The following is a 17,396-nucleotide window of genomic DNA, read 5'->3' as shown; positions in this document are numbered from 1 at the left end:
ACAAATGACTTCTTATGAATTGAGTTACTACCTCAAAATTAATGACAGCAATACTGTGTTTAACTAAATTCCAATAGAATTAAATAATTTTTCTTGGCTGTATTACCATGACTTCAGTGAGCCTCAGAAATTTAAGTAAATGATGCCATGGGACATTTTGTTAGCTCTTGTGCAATCTTGTTACATCTGAATTATGAATGCTAGTAGTAGTATAAAGCTTGGTGTGGCATTCAGAATATTTGTGCTACGCATTTAGTTTCTGGGCAACTAATTGTTGTGAAATGTCACACTAAGGAAACTTTTCAGCAAAATAGTGTCATACTCTTTAAATGAAGTGTTGTTTAGGCTGCCCTTTGTGTGAGGACACGAGGCTTGACTCCAATTTCATCAGAAGGCTGATTTATTATGTTATATATTATATTAAAATACTACATTAAAACTATACTAAAAGAACAGAGAGAAGAAGATCAGAAGGCTACAAAGACAAGAATAGAATAGGAATCAATAACAAAAATCCTGTGACTCTCACAACCTTGGCACAGGTGGCTGTGATTGGTCACTGATTGAAAACAATCCACATGGACCAATGGAAGATTCACCTGTGGCACTCCACAGCGGCAGATAGTTATTGTTTACATTTCTTTCCTGAGGCTCTCAGCTCCTCAAGACAGGAAAAATCCCAGCAGAGGCTTTTTCACTAAAATATCATGGCTACAATGAAGTGCTGTTGTGGGAGAGGTCCTAAATAGAGTATGAAAAAAGTCGCACATATGTACCTCTTTGAGAATTAATCAGACATTAATTTCACTTTCTTGGACGCTGCAAAATGCCTCACCTTTTATGAAGCCTAAGACCTTAATATATTTTGGAAAGATAATATAAACATTCTGAACTGTACATCTTAGAATTTTGGCAGCCTTTATTATTTAAATTTAATATTGGTTTACACAGTGAAGCACAACTGTATGTACCCAAAGAATTACATGTTCTTGCCCTTAGTGTTAGCATTTTTCTTTTTTATACTCCATAAAAAATACAGCACAGTAAAACTAAGGCAGCATGATTTAATGTTACAAGACCTTACTGAAGCAGGTCTGAATTCAGTCAGCTGGTTTCTTAAATTTCTTGCTTGTAGAATTTAAATTGTATTGCTAGTGGTAAAAGCATAGTTCATTTGTTGGGTGTTAAGTCCTTTGTGGAGCACTGTTTTCACCCACACAGCTTATTTTTACTGTTAAATCTGAATAATTAGAGATGAACAATATTACATTCTCAAGACTGCCAATTCTGAATCTTTCCATCCTGTTAGGTTGACATTTCGTCTGAACTGTTACCAGGAATGTTTAGCTGTTCTGTTTAAAAACAAATCACTCTGGTTTATATTTTTGCTGAGAGGGCACTTCTGCTGTTTCAAGTCTACTGTTACTGATGCTCTGGGTTCTATCAGTGTGGATGATGTTGCATTCCAAGAGAAGCGCTGTAGACTAAATCAGTGAAAACTTAAATTTTCAAGTTATAGTTAGATAATTAGTTATGAAGAGCCAATCCTAGCCTGCTGGGCAAGGCATCTGAGTAACTATCTGCACTGTGAAGAAGTGTTTGTATCAACTAAGCCGCCAGGGCTTTTTAGAGGAATTTCTCAGTGTTGTACATATTTCTAAGTTTTATGAAGAAAATTTAAACAGACAATTTGGCTTCCAACTTGCTGTAGTGTAATATGCTGTATGAAGTATTTCAGTTAAAGCAATGAGGTACTGTCTAGAGCGGAGCATTCAGAATGTGGCAGGATGTATGGCAATTGTTTTCTTGGGTGGTCTTCCTACCTCAGCGGCTTCAGCCATGAAGACTGAACCAGAAATGGTCTTCATGCTTTACGTGCCTTAGAAGATTCCTGCTTCTAAACTTGTCCAGTCTAGACTTAAACAGGAATGTGTTCCCAGCAGGAAGTACAGTATGGCAAGACATTTTAGACCTCAAGAACAGATTGTGTAAAGTGCCACTTATTTTATTGTATTTTAGTATAAGGAGGTAGTGGCAAATTTTTTTAACACCCTTCATGTCATGTCCCAGTTCATTATTTTCTGCAAATATTTTTATTGCAGTTTGGAGGAAGCTGCTTCAGCATTCCTCCATATCTTTGGTAGTGTTCTTTTTCTTTCTGTGGGCCTCTTGTGATTCTGTAAAATAGATAATTCCACAATGAATATTGCTTAAACCTTCTGAACGAAACAGTCATGGGATAAGAGGAGGATCTTTATGTAGAGCTAATAAAAATGGTCAGAACATCAGAAGAAGAGAATTAGCTAGGCAGGCACATCACATGTTAATGCAGAAATATAGTGATAATCTTTCTTCTAACAGGGAAGGTTCTTTTGAACATGTGTTAGTAAGTCACTGCTGAATGCTAGACTCATTTCTTGAACTCTTTTTTTCCAGGATCACATTCCTATGTTATAATCATCCTATATGTGGAATTAAAATTGTTTCTTCTTGTTTGCATTGCTTAAATTAATATACATTAATTTCAATCTGCCATTTAATTTGTTCTACGTGTTTCACAAACGATTGTTTTCTTTACCATTGCCCTATAACTCTTCCAAAGTGAATTGATTTTACCATCAATGAATTTCATCACTTCACTTTCATCCTTCTTTACAGCTCACTTCTGAATGTGTTGAACAACACAGGCACTAAGAGCAGTAGGATTAATTCGGTAATATTGCTGTGCTGCATGAACAGATTGCAGTTGGTTTATTATTATTTTTTTTTCAATTGTCCTGGGTTTTTTTGTGTGTGTTTTGGGATTTTTTGTGGTTTAGGGTTTCTTTTGTTTGGTTGTTTTTTTTCCCCGGGGTGTGTGTGTGTGTTTGTTTGCTTTTATTTTCAATTCATGTGAAAAGTTTGTTTGCTTTAAGAGCCTTTAGTGAGCTTCTCTGAGTATGTTTATTGAATTTTCAGAAGGCTTATTGGTATGATCTGCCTTAACTATACATGTGCTTTTGAGAACTCCAAGAACTTTTTAAGGTACAATTTCTCTTTGCAAAATCTTCATAGGCTTTTCCATTTTGAATGAATTGTTCTGATACTCTAGACCTGTGCAATATGATTTAGCCTAGCATTCTGTTGAGAAAGTCTGTTATGATCTTGCAGTCCAGATACAGATCTGCTTAAGGTGTTTGTTTTGCAACTGAAATACGAGTTTGTACAGTGTATAACCTGAATTAGTTACGATTTATGTTGCAGCTCACAAGATGCTAAAATGCTGTACTGGATTGTACTTTTATTTGTGTTCTGTGTATTTTTGCACTGAATTTTTGCAAGTTCCAGCAAGTAGAGCATTTGTGGTGAACAGTTGGAATTAAGGTAGATCCAAAATGCTTCTGTTTGAAAATTACAGAAAATAGTCACTAGAAAGAGACAAACACGCAGTATCCCCAGAAAACTACCTGGGTAATGTGTGTGGAAGAAAGAAAATCCATCATGAAGTGAGATGGGTTGGTGGCATAATACTTGTGCAAGAATAAGCTAAAATGATTAAGTAGTCTTGTAATGAGACATACTAAGAGAAGTTTGCATTTGAAATGGTTGTATTTTGGGGGAAACTAACATTATAGTAATGAAGGTAGGTGTGTAAAGGGAATGAATTTTATAATTTGTCATGAACTTCAAGATTTGAATGATTGATACATGAAAGTATCTTTCTTGGAATGTTTTACTGGTTCTGTTAGTTCAGTTCTTCTTTTTCTTGAAAATATCAGATTAGACATAGTGGACTGCAGTGCGGGTGGTAATATAAAAAATTACTATTTGAATCAGTTAATTTTTGTAGTGGAAAATGTTTCTGTAGGCACTTAGAAAAAAATTAATTTAACTCATACTAATTAATTTGAATGTTGTTTTACATATTGTATGACAGTGAGTGCACTTTGCAAAGGTATGTCTATACTGCAAGCAGAACTAGCAACTATCAGACTCTCCTGAGGGACCCTAATGCCTGGTGGGAAGGAATTTGCCAGAGGATGATGTAGGGGGACAAAAGCAAGTTTCCATGGTTGTCAATTCAGAAGTTCAGTTTGAGTTTGAGCCTGAAAGATAATAGGATTATGTGACTGGAAAGGTACTTTAGGGAGATACCTTCCTCTTCAGGGCACGATCAGCTGTGAGGCCTGAGCTTTTCCAGGTGTATATCGAAACAAACCCTTCATGTGTAGCTCTGCTGCTTCACCCTTCTGGGAGGAAAAAAAGCCTGCCGTATTTATCCAGTTGAATCTTTTGCTTAATTCGCCTAGCAGGACTGTGTGGCCCTCATCAAAATAGAAAAAATTTGAAAAGGTGCTGTGGAGGACTTCAGGATTTGAACAGTGAGAAGTGATTTTATTCTTAAAAAAACATATTTCTTCAGAGAAATAAACAGGTATTCTTGAAATTGATGTTAAGGTGCTTTTGCAGGCATTCAAACAATTTTAATTATTACATTATAGATTTGAATTAACAGATAAATATTTATTTAAAAACTGTATGAATAATAAATACTGCCTGTTCTTGGTTTGCTCTGCAGTCCATAGGGACTGGCTATAAGCTTGCATTTTGCTGCAGAGTATTTTAGGTTGAATTGTATTAGCTGTTCTTCAGAATGTCTTAGATAAGGTATTGTTACTAATACTAGAATGCATTTCCCTCCTCCTTTTCTGTGAGCAATTACCAGCTGGATTTATAATTTTGACATTCTTTAACGGATTTCTTAACGTTCAACAGCTGTTTCACTTTGAAAAAAGATTGTACTGCCTCCCAGTAGTTATCCCAGTTTCCTTCAAATTAACTTTTGGAATTACTCTGACTCCAAGAAAGGCAGAAGAAAAAACCGTTGTTTTTAGAATTGGGCAGTGAAAAGAGGCATTGAAGGAGTAAAATGTAAAACTGGAGAAATAACAGATGTTTTGTTAGAACTTTCAGGACTTCAGATTTTACAATGATGGCCTAACACTTATATTGTTAAGCATTTGAGATTAAGTAATGTTTTGCTCATTAATGATTGTGCAAGTGTAAAACCTTGACAAACAGCTGCGTTTGAAGGCTGTTACAATGCTCATACATAGTTTTGCAGCCCACACACAGTTCTGTCACATTAAGATGATCCATGTGAGTAGAAAAATAAGCCCTTAACAATTGTAAGGCTTTCCTGAGGGCACTTACTTAAAACACTTTCAATTTTGAGGGCAGTGAATGAGGCAAGCAACTTCTGTGTTGACCATATCTGCACTGTTTCTGAAATGCTTTAAAAATACTTTTAATCATAAGGAATTTAGTAGGTCGTTCCAATATTGTTTATTCTAGAAGCCTAAAGGTCCTTGTGTTTCAAGGTTTATAACCATTTTTTGCATGCTCAAATTTCTTTGTATTAATTGCATGGAGTTTTGTTGGAGGGTGTTTTCTCAATGCAGATATGAAACTCGCCCAGTAGTTGTGATACAGCTTTATGAAAAAGGAAAGTGTGAAGTGTTTTTAGAAAACTGTTTGATTTTGAACTGAGTAAAGAGTTTTTGTTGATTTTTTTTTTTTACATCTGTGGACCAGGCTGTGTATGTGATCAATCATAAACTATTTTGCTTTCTTAAAAAATAAGTTGATACTTGATTAAAAATTGGAAGCTTCTGTGATAGTTTTTAGGAGCTACGGTAAAGATAAACATTTGGAAGTAACTGTCTTCATCAGTCCATTTGATAATGTCAGTAAACTTTCATTGTTTCATGATCTTTGTTTTCCAGTGCAGCCCTTAGCACAAGATTTTTAATTAATCTACAGATTTAGGACACTGTAAAGAAAACTGAAAGAAAATAATCAACTATTTTCAATGTGGATCATATGTAGTAGTGCTGGTATATTTGACATAGAATGCGTGTCTTATTTTTAGCAGGTAAATGTTCCTTTCAAGATCTGAATTTTAGTTTTCCGGGTCATGGCTTGAATCCAAAAGGCTGTGGTGTTTTCTGGTTTTTTTAGTAGGTCAGTGCAGGTAACTGTAAGCTGTGTGATACTGCCAGAAATAATTTACAGACTGTTCTAATCTCCATGCTTGTTATTGAGTGTGTATGTACATCATCTAAACCAATGTAAGTCTCAGATCAAATTTGTGAGTAATAAAAGCACTATTAAAAAACTCCAAGCACTCCAAAACTTCATTTTCCATGGCATTAGAAATGTTTACTAAATGCATGCTAAATGCAGATATTTATGATCCAACAACAGTACTTAGCGATATAAAGTTGTGAGGGAAGTAAAGTAGAGGTGGGGGAATGTTTGGGGAGTCCCTTACCTACTCTACTGTAAAATTCGCTTTTTTCAGGGGAAACTGCTGTGGAAGGGGTCTTCAGACTTCAGTGTAATTAGTGTTAAGTGCTAGTCTGATTGACAGACATCTTGGCAAAAAAATGTTCATAAAATTATTATCCTATTACCTTATATAGAAGTACTACAGAGTTCTTATATGAGGAGGAATTTTTTTTACCCCCATAGCCTTTGGAATCTTGGCTATTTAGAAATTAAAAATTACATACTAATAATTCTTGAAAGTTATTAGTCTTCCAGAGATAATCTTTGATCTATGATGCTGTTTCCCAGGAGAATAATTGTTTTCTTCAAATCGTTATGATTGGAAGCAAACTGCAATGTGGAAAATAAATTGAATCTTACTAGCTAGAATATACTGCTGCTGCAGGTCTTGATAAACTGGTGGATCTAAAAATTCTTACAGATCTATGCATTTACTGTATAAACAATAGGAATTTCTTCATGGTTTTTACTACAGACAGGTTAAATGAATCTTGTAATGCAAGCATTTGCAAAACCTGTGATTTCTGCCAATTTTGGCAAAAGTTCTTGAGCAGGGGAGAAACACCAACGGTGTCCGTACTCTGCCTTCATCATAGGTTGTCTTGACTTTTTTTGTATTCAGTGGGGGATCCTGAGTTTCATGCTCGCCCTGGTGTCCACTTGCTGAAATGAGTCAGGTTGATATTCATTACAGGGTAATGTCCCTTTAACTGAATTCTGCATTATGAAATTGCACTCTTCTGTTGGAGTGAAATGGCCTTGGATTGGCTGGAAACACTGAAAAACAGTCTTCTGCAGGACAGTTGCTAGGAGAAAGGCAAAGAGGAATTTTGCAACACAAAAACTATGTAAAACTATGTAAAAAGTTACTATGCCAAGGGGTAGTCAGAAATTAAAACATCACAAAATACTTTTGATTAGAAGGAACCTTGAAGATCATCTAATTCCAACCCCTCCACCAGTGGAGAAGATTCCATTCACTAGAGAAGTTGCTCAGGGCTCTATCCAGCTAGCCTTTAACACTTAAAAGAATGAAATGTCCACAGCTTGATGCAGTGCCTCGCTGTTTGTTGAGTGAAGAACTTCTTTTTCATACCTAATCTAAATCTCTCTTTTTTTCGTTTAAAACCATCCCCCTTCTCCTATCACATTCTCCCCAAGTAAAAAGTCACTGTTTCTCTTTTAAAAGTCAGTCTTTTTCAAAAGACCCCTTCAAGCAGTGAGAGGCCACAGAGGTCTCCCTGGAGCTTTCTCTTCTCTTATTGGAGGCTGAGCAACCTCAGCACTCCCAGCATGTCTTCATAGGAGGGATGCTTCAGCCTTCTGATAACTTTCTGGCCTCCTGTGGCCCCATTCTAACAGATCTATGTCCTTTCTGTATTGATGGCTTCAGTGCTGGACACAGTGTTACAGCTGGGGGTTTCATGAGGGCAGAGTAGGGGGTCAAAATTCTATCCCTTCACTTTCTGGCTACTCCTCTTTTAATGCAGCCCAGGATGTGGTTGGCCTTCTAGGCTGCGATTGCATATTACTGGCTTATGTCCACCTTTTCATTCGCAAGAACCCCCAAATCCTCCTCAAGGCTGCTAATTCTTCTCCCAGTCTGTGTTCATGTCTGGGATTGCCCTGACCCAGGTGCAGCACCTTGCACTCAGACCTGTTATACTTCATGAGATTCTTGTGGGCCCAGTTCTCAAGTCTGTCCCACTCTCTGTGGATGGCAGCTTGTCATTCCATTGTGTCAGCTGTACTGCACTGCTTTGTGTCATCTGCAGTCTTGCTGAAGCTGCACTCTATCTCGCTGTCTGTGCCATGAGTGAAGATATTGAAGACCACTGGTCCCAGATTAGAGCCCTAAGGGATACCACTCGTCACCAGCCTCCACCTGAAGATAGAGCCACAACTCTCTGGTGGCATCCATCCAGCCAGTTCCTTATCCACCAACTTGCTCACACTTCAAATCCATGTGTCTCCTTTTTAGAGGTAAGGGTGTCATATGGAGCTGTGTTGAAGGCTTTACAGAAGTCTAGCTAAATGACATCTGTCAGTCTCCTCTTGTCAACAGTTGCTGTCACTGCAGCGAAGCCTAGTAGATTGTTCAGCACCTCTGCTTAAATCTCTTTCAGGAAGAAAGTAAGCAAGCAGGAGTTCTGGTTAAATACGCCTTTCCCAAGGGTTCTGCCCATTTAATCTAAGTAAAAAGATTTCATTAATCTCATCTGGGATCAAATCCTTTGATCCTGAATGGCAGCAGTTTCACAGAATCATGAGTACTTTGATCTTGAATGCCAGCAGTTTCACAGAATCATGAGTACTTTGGTAGTTTTCTAATTCTTTCTGGAATTGTTGACCAGTAGAATAGTTCTTCAGTCTGCAGTCTGTATTTGCAGACAAACATAGAATCAGTTGGTCAGCAATCAATAGAAAACAGTTGTACAGATGACATAAGCAGCTCCTTATTTTCTCGTACTTTGGCATTTTCAAATACAAAAATTGTTGCTCTTTTGATTATGTACATTCTCATGTTTTTATTGAAGCAGTGCTATGATCTTAATGAAGTGGATGTGTCTTGTCACTTGTGGAGGAAGCAGGGAGAGGTATGCCATTTGTCGCCTTGTCGTGAAAGGGTTGTGAATAATGCTTGAGTGGGGGAAAGCCTAAAGACATGTTGGAGGTGAGAACAGTACAGGACGATGTCAGGAAGAGGGCCAATAAGTCTTTTCAATCAGCAGGTGTTCAAGGGAACAAACTTGAAATTCCCTAGAGATCTTTAATTGTTTTGTAATACAAAACAGTTTCTCCTCCCTTGTTTGGCTTATTGTTGTTCCCAAGGGCTTGGTTAGTAGGTCATGCTGAAAAGTGGTTATGCTCAAAACATGTTTGTAAGAGATATTTGCACATGTAATGAACTGGATGTGTACAACCACTACATTTGTTTTTCTTTCTTAGCAACAAGGTATTGGTCGGCCAAATGTATACCATGCAGTGGTGGTCATATTTCTGGAATTCTTTGCCTGGGGGCTGTTGACAACTCCAATGCTAACGGTAAGTATCATTCATCAGCTCTTGGCTTGGTATTGACAAATGTTAATTTGCTAATTTCTAGGGATTGGAGGTTTAATTTTCTTTATATTAATGCATATCTCATTACCTCAATTCCAGAAGTCTAAGCAGATGAGATCTGGACTGTGGGAAGACTAAAAGATAAAGAAAAATAAATTAATTCTGCTATACTACTCTTTAACTGTTATTTGCCTTTTAGACTAACACCAGATACTTTAATCAATAGAATTTTCTCTGGAAATTCTGGGTTTTTCAAAACTTCATAGTTCAATTAATCTTCCCATTGTAACAACTGAATAAACTATGCAACCCTTCATTGACTATGTGTACTCCCATGGGCTGACTGTTTTGTCAGCATGTAACTTCAAGTAAAGTGCAAAGGCATTTATGTAAGAAATGGATTTTATAAGTATTATGTTCTGGTTATTTTCCAGATGAGCAGATAATTGGAGTGTTTGGTAATAGGATATGAAGCATTCCATTTGAAGGCATGGATCTCATTCATTTTAGTGGGGCCTGCCTGTGAGCAATTGCAGGAGGTCTACTAGTCCAGGTTTTCATTGCCTAATGCTTGAGACCACTTTGAATACATGGCAAGCAAAGTTTCGTGTGATTGAAAGAGTTAATTTTTTTCCTTCTCCAAACTCCAAGTAAGATAATGTACATAACTCTTGGAATACGTTTGCCTAACTTTCCTGAAGACAGTTGCTGAGCTTCTTAACATAACTTAGTACTATGAGGTAAAAAGAAGTTTGTATATACAATTAACACATTTCCATAAAGCAGTTGTCTCACAAAGTGATTGTCCTCTCATCCTGTCTTGCTGGTGTCATAATATAGGGAAGCTTACTGAGTGGTCTGTCGTACATTTTCTTTTTATTTTCTTTTTTTTTCCTTAACCAAAGTGCTCAATTTCAACTTACCCAGGTTTGACACTTCTCATTTAAAAGGATAAATGTGCAAATCATAAGTCCTACAGATCTGCAAACTCCCACCAATTTTAATAAAACTGTGCATTAGGTGAGTTCTTCAATAGTTGCCCAGTAGCATACTCCCATTTGAATAGGTCCATAGCTGAGGGTCATCATCTTTATTTGTAATCAGCTTTGTAAACACTGAATGGCTGCTGTGTGGTTTATATAATTGCAAGACTGGTTTGATACTTTGCACCTGTCTTGTGGTGTATCTGTGGTAGCTTACATTGGCCTGCTTATGAGGCAGTAGTACTAGATGTCATGTAGAGATATCTTACGAGCAAAGTTCAGTCTTTGAACTGCCAGCTGCCTACTTGTGCTCAAGCAGGTTTGTCAGGAAGGGCAGAAATGGAAATGTCTGGCCTGTTGATCAAAGCTCATGGTTACTCAGTTTTTGTGGGTCATTGTCCACTTTCAGTCTAATTAAAATGTTGCATACTATGAAAATAAATAGTGTGATGGCTGAGATTATTTAAAGTTAATTTTTTAAATTGCTTTTTCATTTCTTTTGACATCTGTTAGCAAAGCTGTAGTGTTTGTTACATGACACTATACTTGGAGAAGAAAAGATTTAAAGTGTTTGTAAAGCACACAAAGGCTATTGTAGATTGCCCAGAGCTTGTGACATTTTTTTAATTTATGGGCTTGTAACCAGTGTTAGTAAGTTACCATAAACAATATTAATTACTTAATGACATGTTCTCCCTTCAATGTATGTATATATATTTTAAATATGTATCTATTGGTAGAACTTAAGTAAAGCAGTTCCCTCTACCAGTTTGTCCACTTGCATTTCTTTTGTCTAAAAATAAAAAATTAATGTAAAAAAACTTGAACTGGTTGCCTCTCAGGTAAAAATACTAGAAAAGCGCTCACAGGTAATTAGATTTGACTCTCTGAGTTTCCTGTTTTTGTTTGTTTTGTTTTTCTTTAACTTAGAAAACATCTACTTTTAGGTCTGTAATTTGAATTCTGATCTTTTTTTCCCCTCAATTCATAAGATCAGTGTTCCAACAGTTGAAAAATTGTTTTAAATACCTGATCAAAGGATGATATCAGGAGGGAAGAGTGATGTAAATAAGGGGAATTATCTGACCAGTAATTAGTAGGAGAACCACCACTTTGCTTAAACCTATGATTTGAGAATCTGAGTCTTTGTATAAAAATGATGCTGATACTTTTCAGTGACAATTTCTCAGTATACACATAAGTATACTACATAAGTAGTTTTTGTAATTGGTGGCACTTGTCTATAAATATCGGGAGAAAATGAATGTGAGATTTGTTTGAACATGAATTTTTGCATATATGGGTTTTGAACATCAAGTTCAAAACAATAAGTTTTGAACAAAACAATGTGTTTTGAACATCAAAAACAATAAGTTGTTTTAGTCAACATGGTAGCACCTGTGAGGCCCTTTAGCTCTCTTGCATATTTATGGTAAATCTGTTTAGCATAGATTAACATTCTTGTCCTTGAATTAGGACTGCTGGGAAAGCACCTTACATGAATTTGTAGCTGTACTTAAATGCTCAGAACTCTTGCTGGTATTTATAATCATCTACTTACTAATTGTAATTATTTCTAACTGTATGGCTATTTAATAGCTGCTCTGTGTTCAGTTGTGAATACAGGACTGTTTTTTCTTTGTCAATGTAAAGTAGCAAAATCTCATTTTCACTCTTAAATATTGACAGTGTTTGAGTCAACCTTTTTAAGGAAGTAGCAACATAAAATTTTTTGTAATTTGTACTGCCTGGAGATGATTTTTGCTTACATTGATCCTCTTTTTTGAGCAGTGTGCCAAACCAGCTATCTCTGCATTATAGTCTTTTCCAGCTTAGGAATTTATGACAATAAATAGATATTAAATCTTGTTTACATTTTCATGTGATGACAAAAAAGAGGTAGAAGATACTTTTATTCTGTTTTTTCCAGGTTTTTTGGCTTTGTATTTTTTTTTTGTTTGTTTTGTTTTTATTTTGGAATAGGATCCTTTTTTTGTAACAAGTTCTCATAGAGTTATCCTGTTTTATAAATCAAATTTAAACTTGTAATCAACTCTCTCCTGTCTTATTATTAAAATAATGCTTTTTTTCCTCCCCATCAGGTCTTACATGAAACATTTCCCCATCATACATTTTTAATGAATGGTCTTATTCAAGGTGTTAAGGTAAGATGTTTTTTAAAGATCTGACCTAAATATTCTGTGTGTTCTCATATTTTAACTTGGCTCAACTACATTTACCGTAAGAACTTACAAAATACTGAGAATGTAGTTAATTATTAAATAATTTTTTTACTGTAGTGGTTGTTTCTTAGGCTGAATTCAAGTTTTACTGCAGAAGTGGCAGCATCTTGAGACAAGTGGAATGTTTCTCAGAAATATAAATTTCTCTCATTTGAATGGGTTCCACTTGTAGCTATTTGTAATTTTGATAAGGATCTGTCTGAGAATAAAGCTAGGTTTTTGTTGTCTGCTTCCTGACATTAAATGATTTATATCAGAGGGAAATTAATGCAATCATGATTATACCATTGAAATGGAAAATAAAGCATTTAGTCACTGTGATTTTGTCTTAAAATGTGGCATAAGAGCTAGTTTTCATCAGGTTTGTTTTATTTTCTGGTCCTGCTTTTTAATCAGCTCTTGAGTATTCTGTGATATTCAAGATATTCAACGCAGTTTATAGCTTACTTAGACCACTGCATTCACACAGTGGTTGTGCTGGATTGTGGCCACAAAAAAGCTTGCAAGAGTTTTATAACATAACAGATGTAGTCTTTTCTTTGATAACTCCTGTGCTGAGAGGCTGCAAAGCCCTTGCTGAAACTTATGAGTAAGATAATTTGTAGCACTCAGAAATTACCTGGCTTTATGTCACCTGACAAATCTAAAACATTGCTTTCAGCTGTAAGAATGCAATATCTTTAGGATCGGCTTGTGTTTTGCTGTCTTTCATGGTGAACTGGCAGAACACAGTGCACTTGGGGTGTTTGTCTCAGACTGAAAGAGGAAGTTTTCTCATTTTTCTCATAAAAAAAGAAAGTTCATGTTCGTCTTCCTGTTCTAAGTTTTTCTCTCACACTGCAATGTAACTGTATTAAAAGCAGTGAATAGAGGGTTCCCCATAGATTTTGTACGGAGCATGTCTGTAGAAAAGTGCAGTAGAGTAATGAATATTTGAATTGCTCTAACAGGTCTGATAAACTGGGGATCAAAGACTAAGAGAGCTTGTACTTATGTGTCTTTTTCCTTTAAAATTTTGTTTGTGAAACATTAGAAATGTTTTTGACAGCAAAACTTGTTAGTTCATGTGGCACTGAAATCTGATTCTAAGGAACAGAAACACTTAATTTCAACTGAGTAAGACATCTAACTTTCTGACAATTTGGTAGTCTGGCTTTACATCTTTTGCTCTCAATCTGCTTACTGAAAATGTTGAAAATCAGGTTTGTTTGTAAGGATTGGCAGAACAGTTATTTAGTACAGCAAGTCTGTATGCATGTGTTAAACTTGTGACTACATTTGAGTAAGAGAGATAAGGTAAAGCATGAATATGTAGTATAAAGCAGTAAGTGTTAATTTAATTTGAACTGTTAATTTGTTTCAGAGAGCAGTTATGTTACCCAACGCTCTCTCCTAGGACAGTCCAAATTAGAGGGCAACTTGAGTTTCAAATCTAGCACTGAGTCTCTTGATAGAGGCTAAAATAATGTCTTTTATGGACTGTATTTTGGAGATTGTAAAGATTTTGCAGTCTGTATTACTTCTATGTTGAATCAAATGGAACTTGAAAAAACGTATGCTATCTCTTTTTTTAAAATTAAATTCACTCAGGTTTAATAGATTTGAAATATAAAAAATCAGAATCACAGAAAACTAGACTGTAGAACAAATAGTGTGAATTTTCAGTTATCTACAACTTCTATGTATAGTTTCAAATCAATTTTCAATTTTATTATTTTCTTACGTTGTAGTTAAAGTGAGCCTTGGAAATGTAGATGCAGACATACTAATTGTTTTTCTTCTGTCACAGGGTTTTTTGTCATTTCTCAGTGCTCCACTAATAGGTGCTCTCTCAGATGCTTGGGGAAGAAAATATTTTCTTCTTCTTACAGTTTTCTTTACCTGTGTCCCAATTCCATTAATGCAAATAAGCCCATGGTAAGTGGTACAAACTGCAGTAGCAATCTTGTCAGGAGAGCAGATATTCAGAGGAGATGTTTGGGGAAATGGGAGAGGGACAATAAGTCAAGAAGAAAGCAGCTTTCCTTTCAAGACATGATTGCATTTTTCTGGAGCCGTTCTGTTCAAGATGTATTCAAACTCTCTATCATAAAAGTAGAAATAATGGAATGTGAACTGTATTCAGACAAGTAAAGCAGTTCTTGATAATCCTATCTTACTTAATTTTAAGATCAGCTGTTAATTTTTTCTCTTAATGACTGACAGTAATATATATGTTTTTTTTTAAGCTAAATGAACCTTATAATTTATTTGCTAAAGAAAAGTATAATTGTTGCAAGTGAGATATTTTATCTATTTGATTAGGACTTTTAAACCAAGTCAGGACTGCTCAGTTAAGACTTCACTTGCATTTACATTAATTGTGAAAATTGGAAGAATTGCAAAATAATTTTGTATGCACTCTGAATGCATCCAGAGTTCAGGTTCCACAGCATTATATGTATGATAGTTTGTTCCTTAACTGGCTGATGAAATAACTTCTAAGATAGTTAATTTTTCATAACTTGAACTTGAGAGTGTAAAAATCTGCAGGTACCATGTCCTCAAAGGATGACTTCTTCTTTGAGGCTGATGTATAGTAAACAGAAGAATATAAGAGTTTAAATTCTGTTTTTCCATATTTAAGTGAGACTGTACAGTCATTCATTCATGTCCAGTAAAGTTCTGTGTTAGTTCTCAAGGAACCCTCCTCCTAGGCTTAAACACAAACTTGCTTATTAGTAAGATAAAAAGCAAGAGATCTTATCTTAGTTCAAACTTTCTAATTGTTGCTTTTAAATTATTAGGTGGTACTTCGCTATGATTTCAGTATGTGGAATCTTTTCTGTTACCTTTTCTGTAATATTTGCCTATGTAGCTGATGTAACACAAGAACATGAAAGAACCACAGCCTATGGAGTGGTAAGATATGCTCAATTTGGGGAAAAAGGTCAGATTATGACCTTCATATTGAACTTGTGTTTTAATGTACAGATTGTTTCCTGATTAATGTAAAGAGTTTGATAAAGGAATGTACCATGGCTCAAGACACTGTGTTAGAGTTCAGGCAGTGAACAGAGTGCTGTGTGCTTATGGAAGCAGAATTAGTATTTGACAGTTTGCAGAGAGGGCATGTGTAAGAAAGAATATCTTTAAGTTTTGCAAACAGAACATTAAATGTTAAAGACAATGCAAGTAATATAATCTAGCAATAGTTTTCCATCACCTCTAAGTTGCACATCTAGTGCATATGACTTCTTTTTGGTATAGGATGGCCTTTTTTAATGTCAGAATGGTAAGTAAGGATGAAAATGCATAAAACAGTATTTTTAATAACTTAGACATGATCTTTCTTAATGATCAAAAGATGAGGAAAATAATTTAGTTAGTACAAACTAGTCCATTCAGTGATAATATTATTCCTGCTTAGTTTGCTTTCCTAATATCTATATTACTTTAAGTTTTGGAGGTCTATTGGTAGATGTCCTCAGTTTTTAAACTTCTTTTAGGCCGGCATTTAAATGTGCTGACATTTTTTTCAGTCAAATCACTTCAAATTCATAATTAGAAAACAAAATAAAGATTTGAGTCTATTTGAAAGTAAGAGCCATTTTCCTTTGAGCCAACCCTGATCTTGGAGTGCAGATCCTGTCTAGTATGGTGTGCAGTTGAGAAGGCTGTAGAAACTGTATTTGGGACCCACAGTCACTGTTGTAAATGTTATGTGGTTTATTTACTTTTTTGTTTGGTTTGGGATTTTTACTGGTGTGTTTTTTAAATCACACTTCTAGTGGTGGGGGGGATGGTGGTGAGCAAGTTACTTCCTTTTTCTGTACTGGGAGAATAACCACTTTGATGGGTTTGTAAACTGTTATCGTGCATAGGTATCTGCCACCTTTGCAGCAAGTTTGGTAATTAGTCCTGCCATTGGAACATACCTGTCTGCCAGCTATGGGGATAGTCTTGTTGTACTGGTGGCCACGTTGGTGGCTGTTGTGGACATCTGCTTCATCCTGCTAGCTGTGCCAGAATCTCTGCCGGAAAAAATAAGACCTGCTTCGTGGGGATCTTCTATATCGTGGGAACAGGCAGATCCTTTTGCAGTAAGATGCACTTCAATAAGTAGTTATTAAATATTTGGTGATTAATAAGTACAAATTATCAGTTGCAGTTCGTTAAGCTTGAGAAGTCTTTAGCCTTACTCGTAGCTTGACTGTTGGGTATACTGTAGTCTCCATTCTCTGCTGTTGCCCATAAAGATCTAACTACATTTAAAAAACAAAATTAAACCAAACTTTTTGGATTAAATAATTCTAGATTTAAAAGTAATGTTTGATGTGAAATCCAAAGGTACAATACTTTAATTTTCTAAATTGGGTACTCTATTTTGTTGCACACAGAAATGCTGAATTCTTATGCCTCAAAAGCCAATATTTTAAGGTTTTACATACTCACTTTATGACTGTACTTTTGGCAGTATCTCTCTGAACTCTTGATTTCCACGTTTGGTTATATGTGATTTCTTTCTAATAGAGAATGGCTCTATAAAGCCTGATCTTTATATAGGCATATATAGGAAGGGCTGAAACATACCATGCAGTCTTTGTAGTAACTTGTTCACCCATTTGCACTTACTCAGTTATTTTATCATTTTATTACACCTTGGTATCTTAAGAAAGGAAGAAGTGATTTTTCTTCATGAGATCTGTCCTGCTGGGAACTGGTTGTGAATATTGAGAGATGAATGGCATGCTTGAAAGACTGAAGTTACAGAATTTGTTTTCCACAATTTATTTGT

The 17,396-nt window shown here is 35.7% G+C and overlaps 1 protein-coding gene across 1 annotated transcript in view; it reads left to right on the top strand.

Moving 5' to 3' along the window:
* Positions 1-17,396, top strand: part of LOC135289619 (hippocampus abundant transcript-like protein 1) — a 30,119-nt gene that overhangs the window by 2,992 nt on the left and 9,731 nt on the right. Inside the window, exons 2-6 of the mRNA XM_064403385.1 lie at positions 9,280-9,375; positions 12,479-12,541; positions 14,409-14,536; positions 15,406-15,520; positions 16,483-16,701. Coding sequence (XP_064259455.1) covers positions 9,280-9,375; positions 12,479-12,541; positions 14,409-14,536; positions 15,406-15,520; positions 16,483-16,701 — 621 coding nt within the window. The remainder of the gene's footprint in view (positions 1-9,279; positions 9,376-12,478; positions 12,542-14,408; positions 14,537-15,405; positions 15,521-16,482; positions 16,702-17,396) is intronic.

This window comes from Passer domesticus, chromosome Z, assembly GCF_036417665.1.
Source record: "Passer domesticus isolate bPasDom1 chromosome Z, bPasDom1.hap1, whole genome shotgun sequence".
Lineage (NCBI taxonomy): Eukaryota > Metazoa > Chordata > Aves > Passeriformes > Passeridae > Passer > Passer domesticus.
Note: the sequence above shows the minus strand (reverse complement) of the source record. Positions and strands in the feature narration are given on the sequence as shown.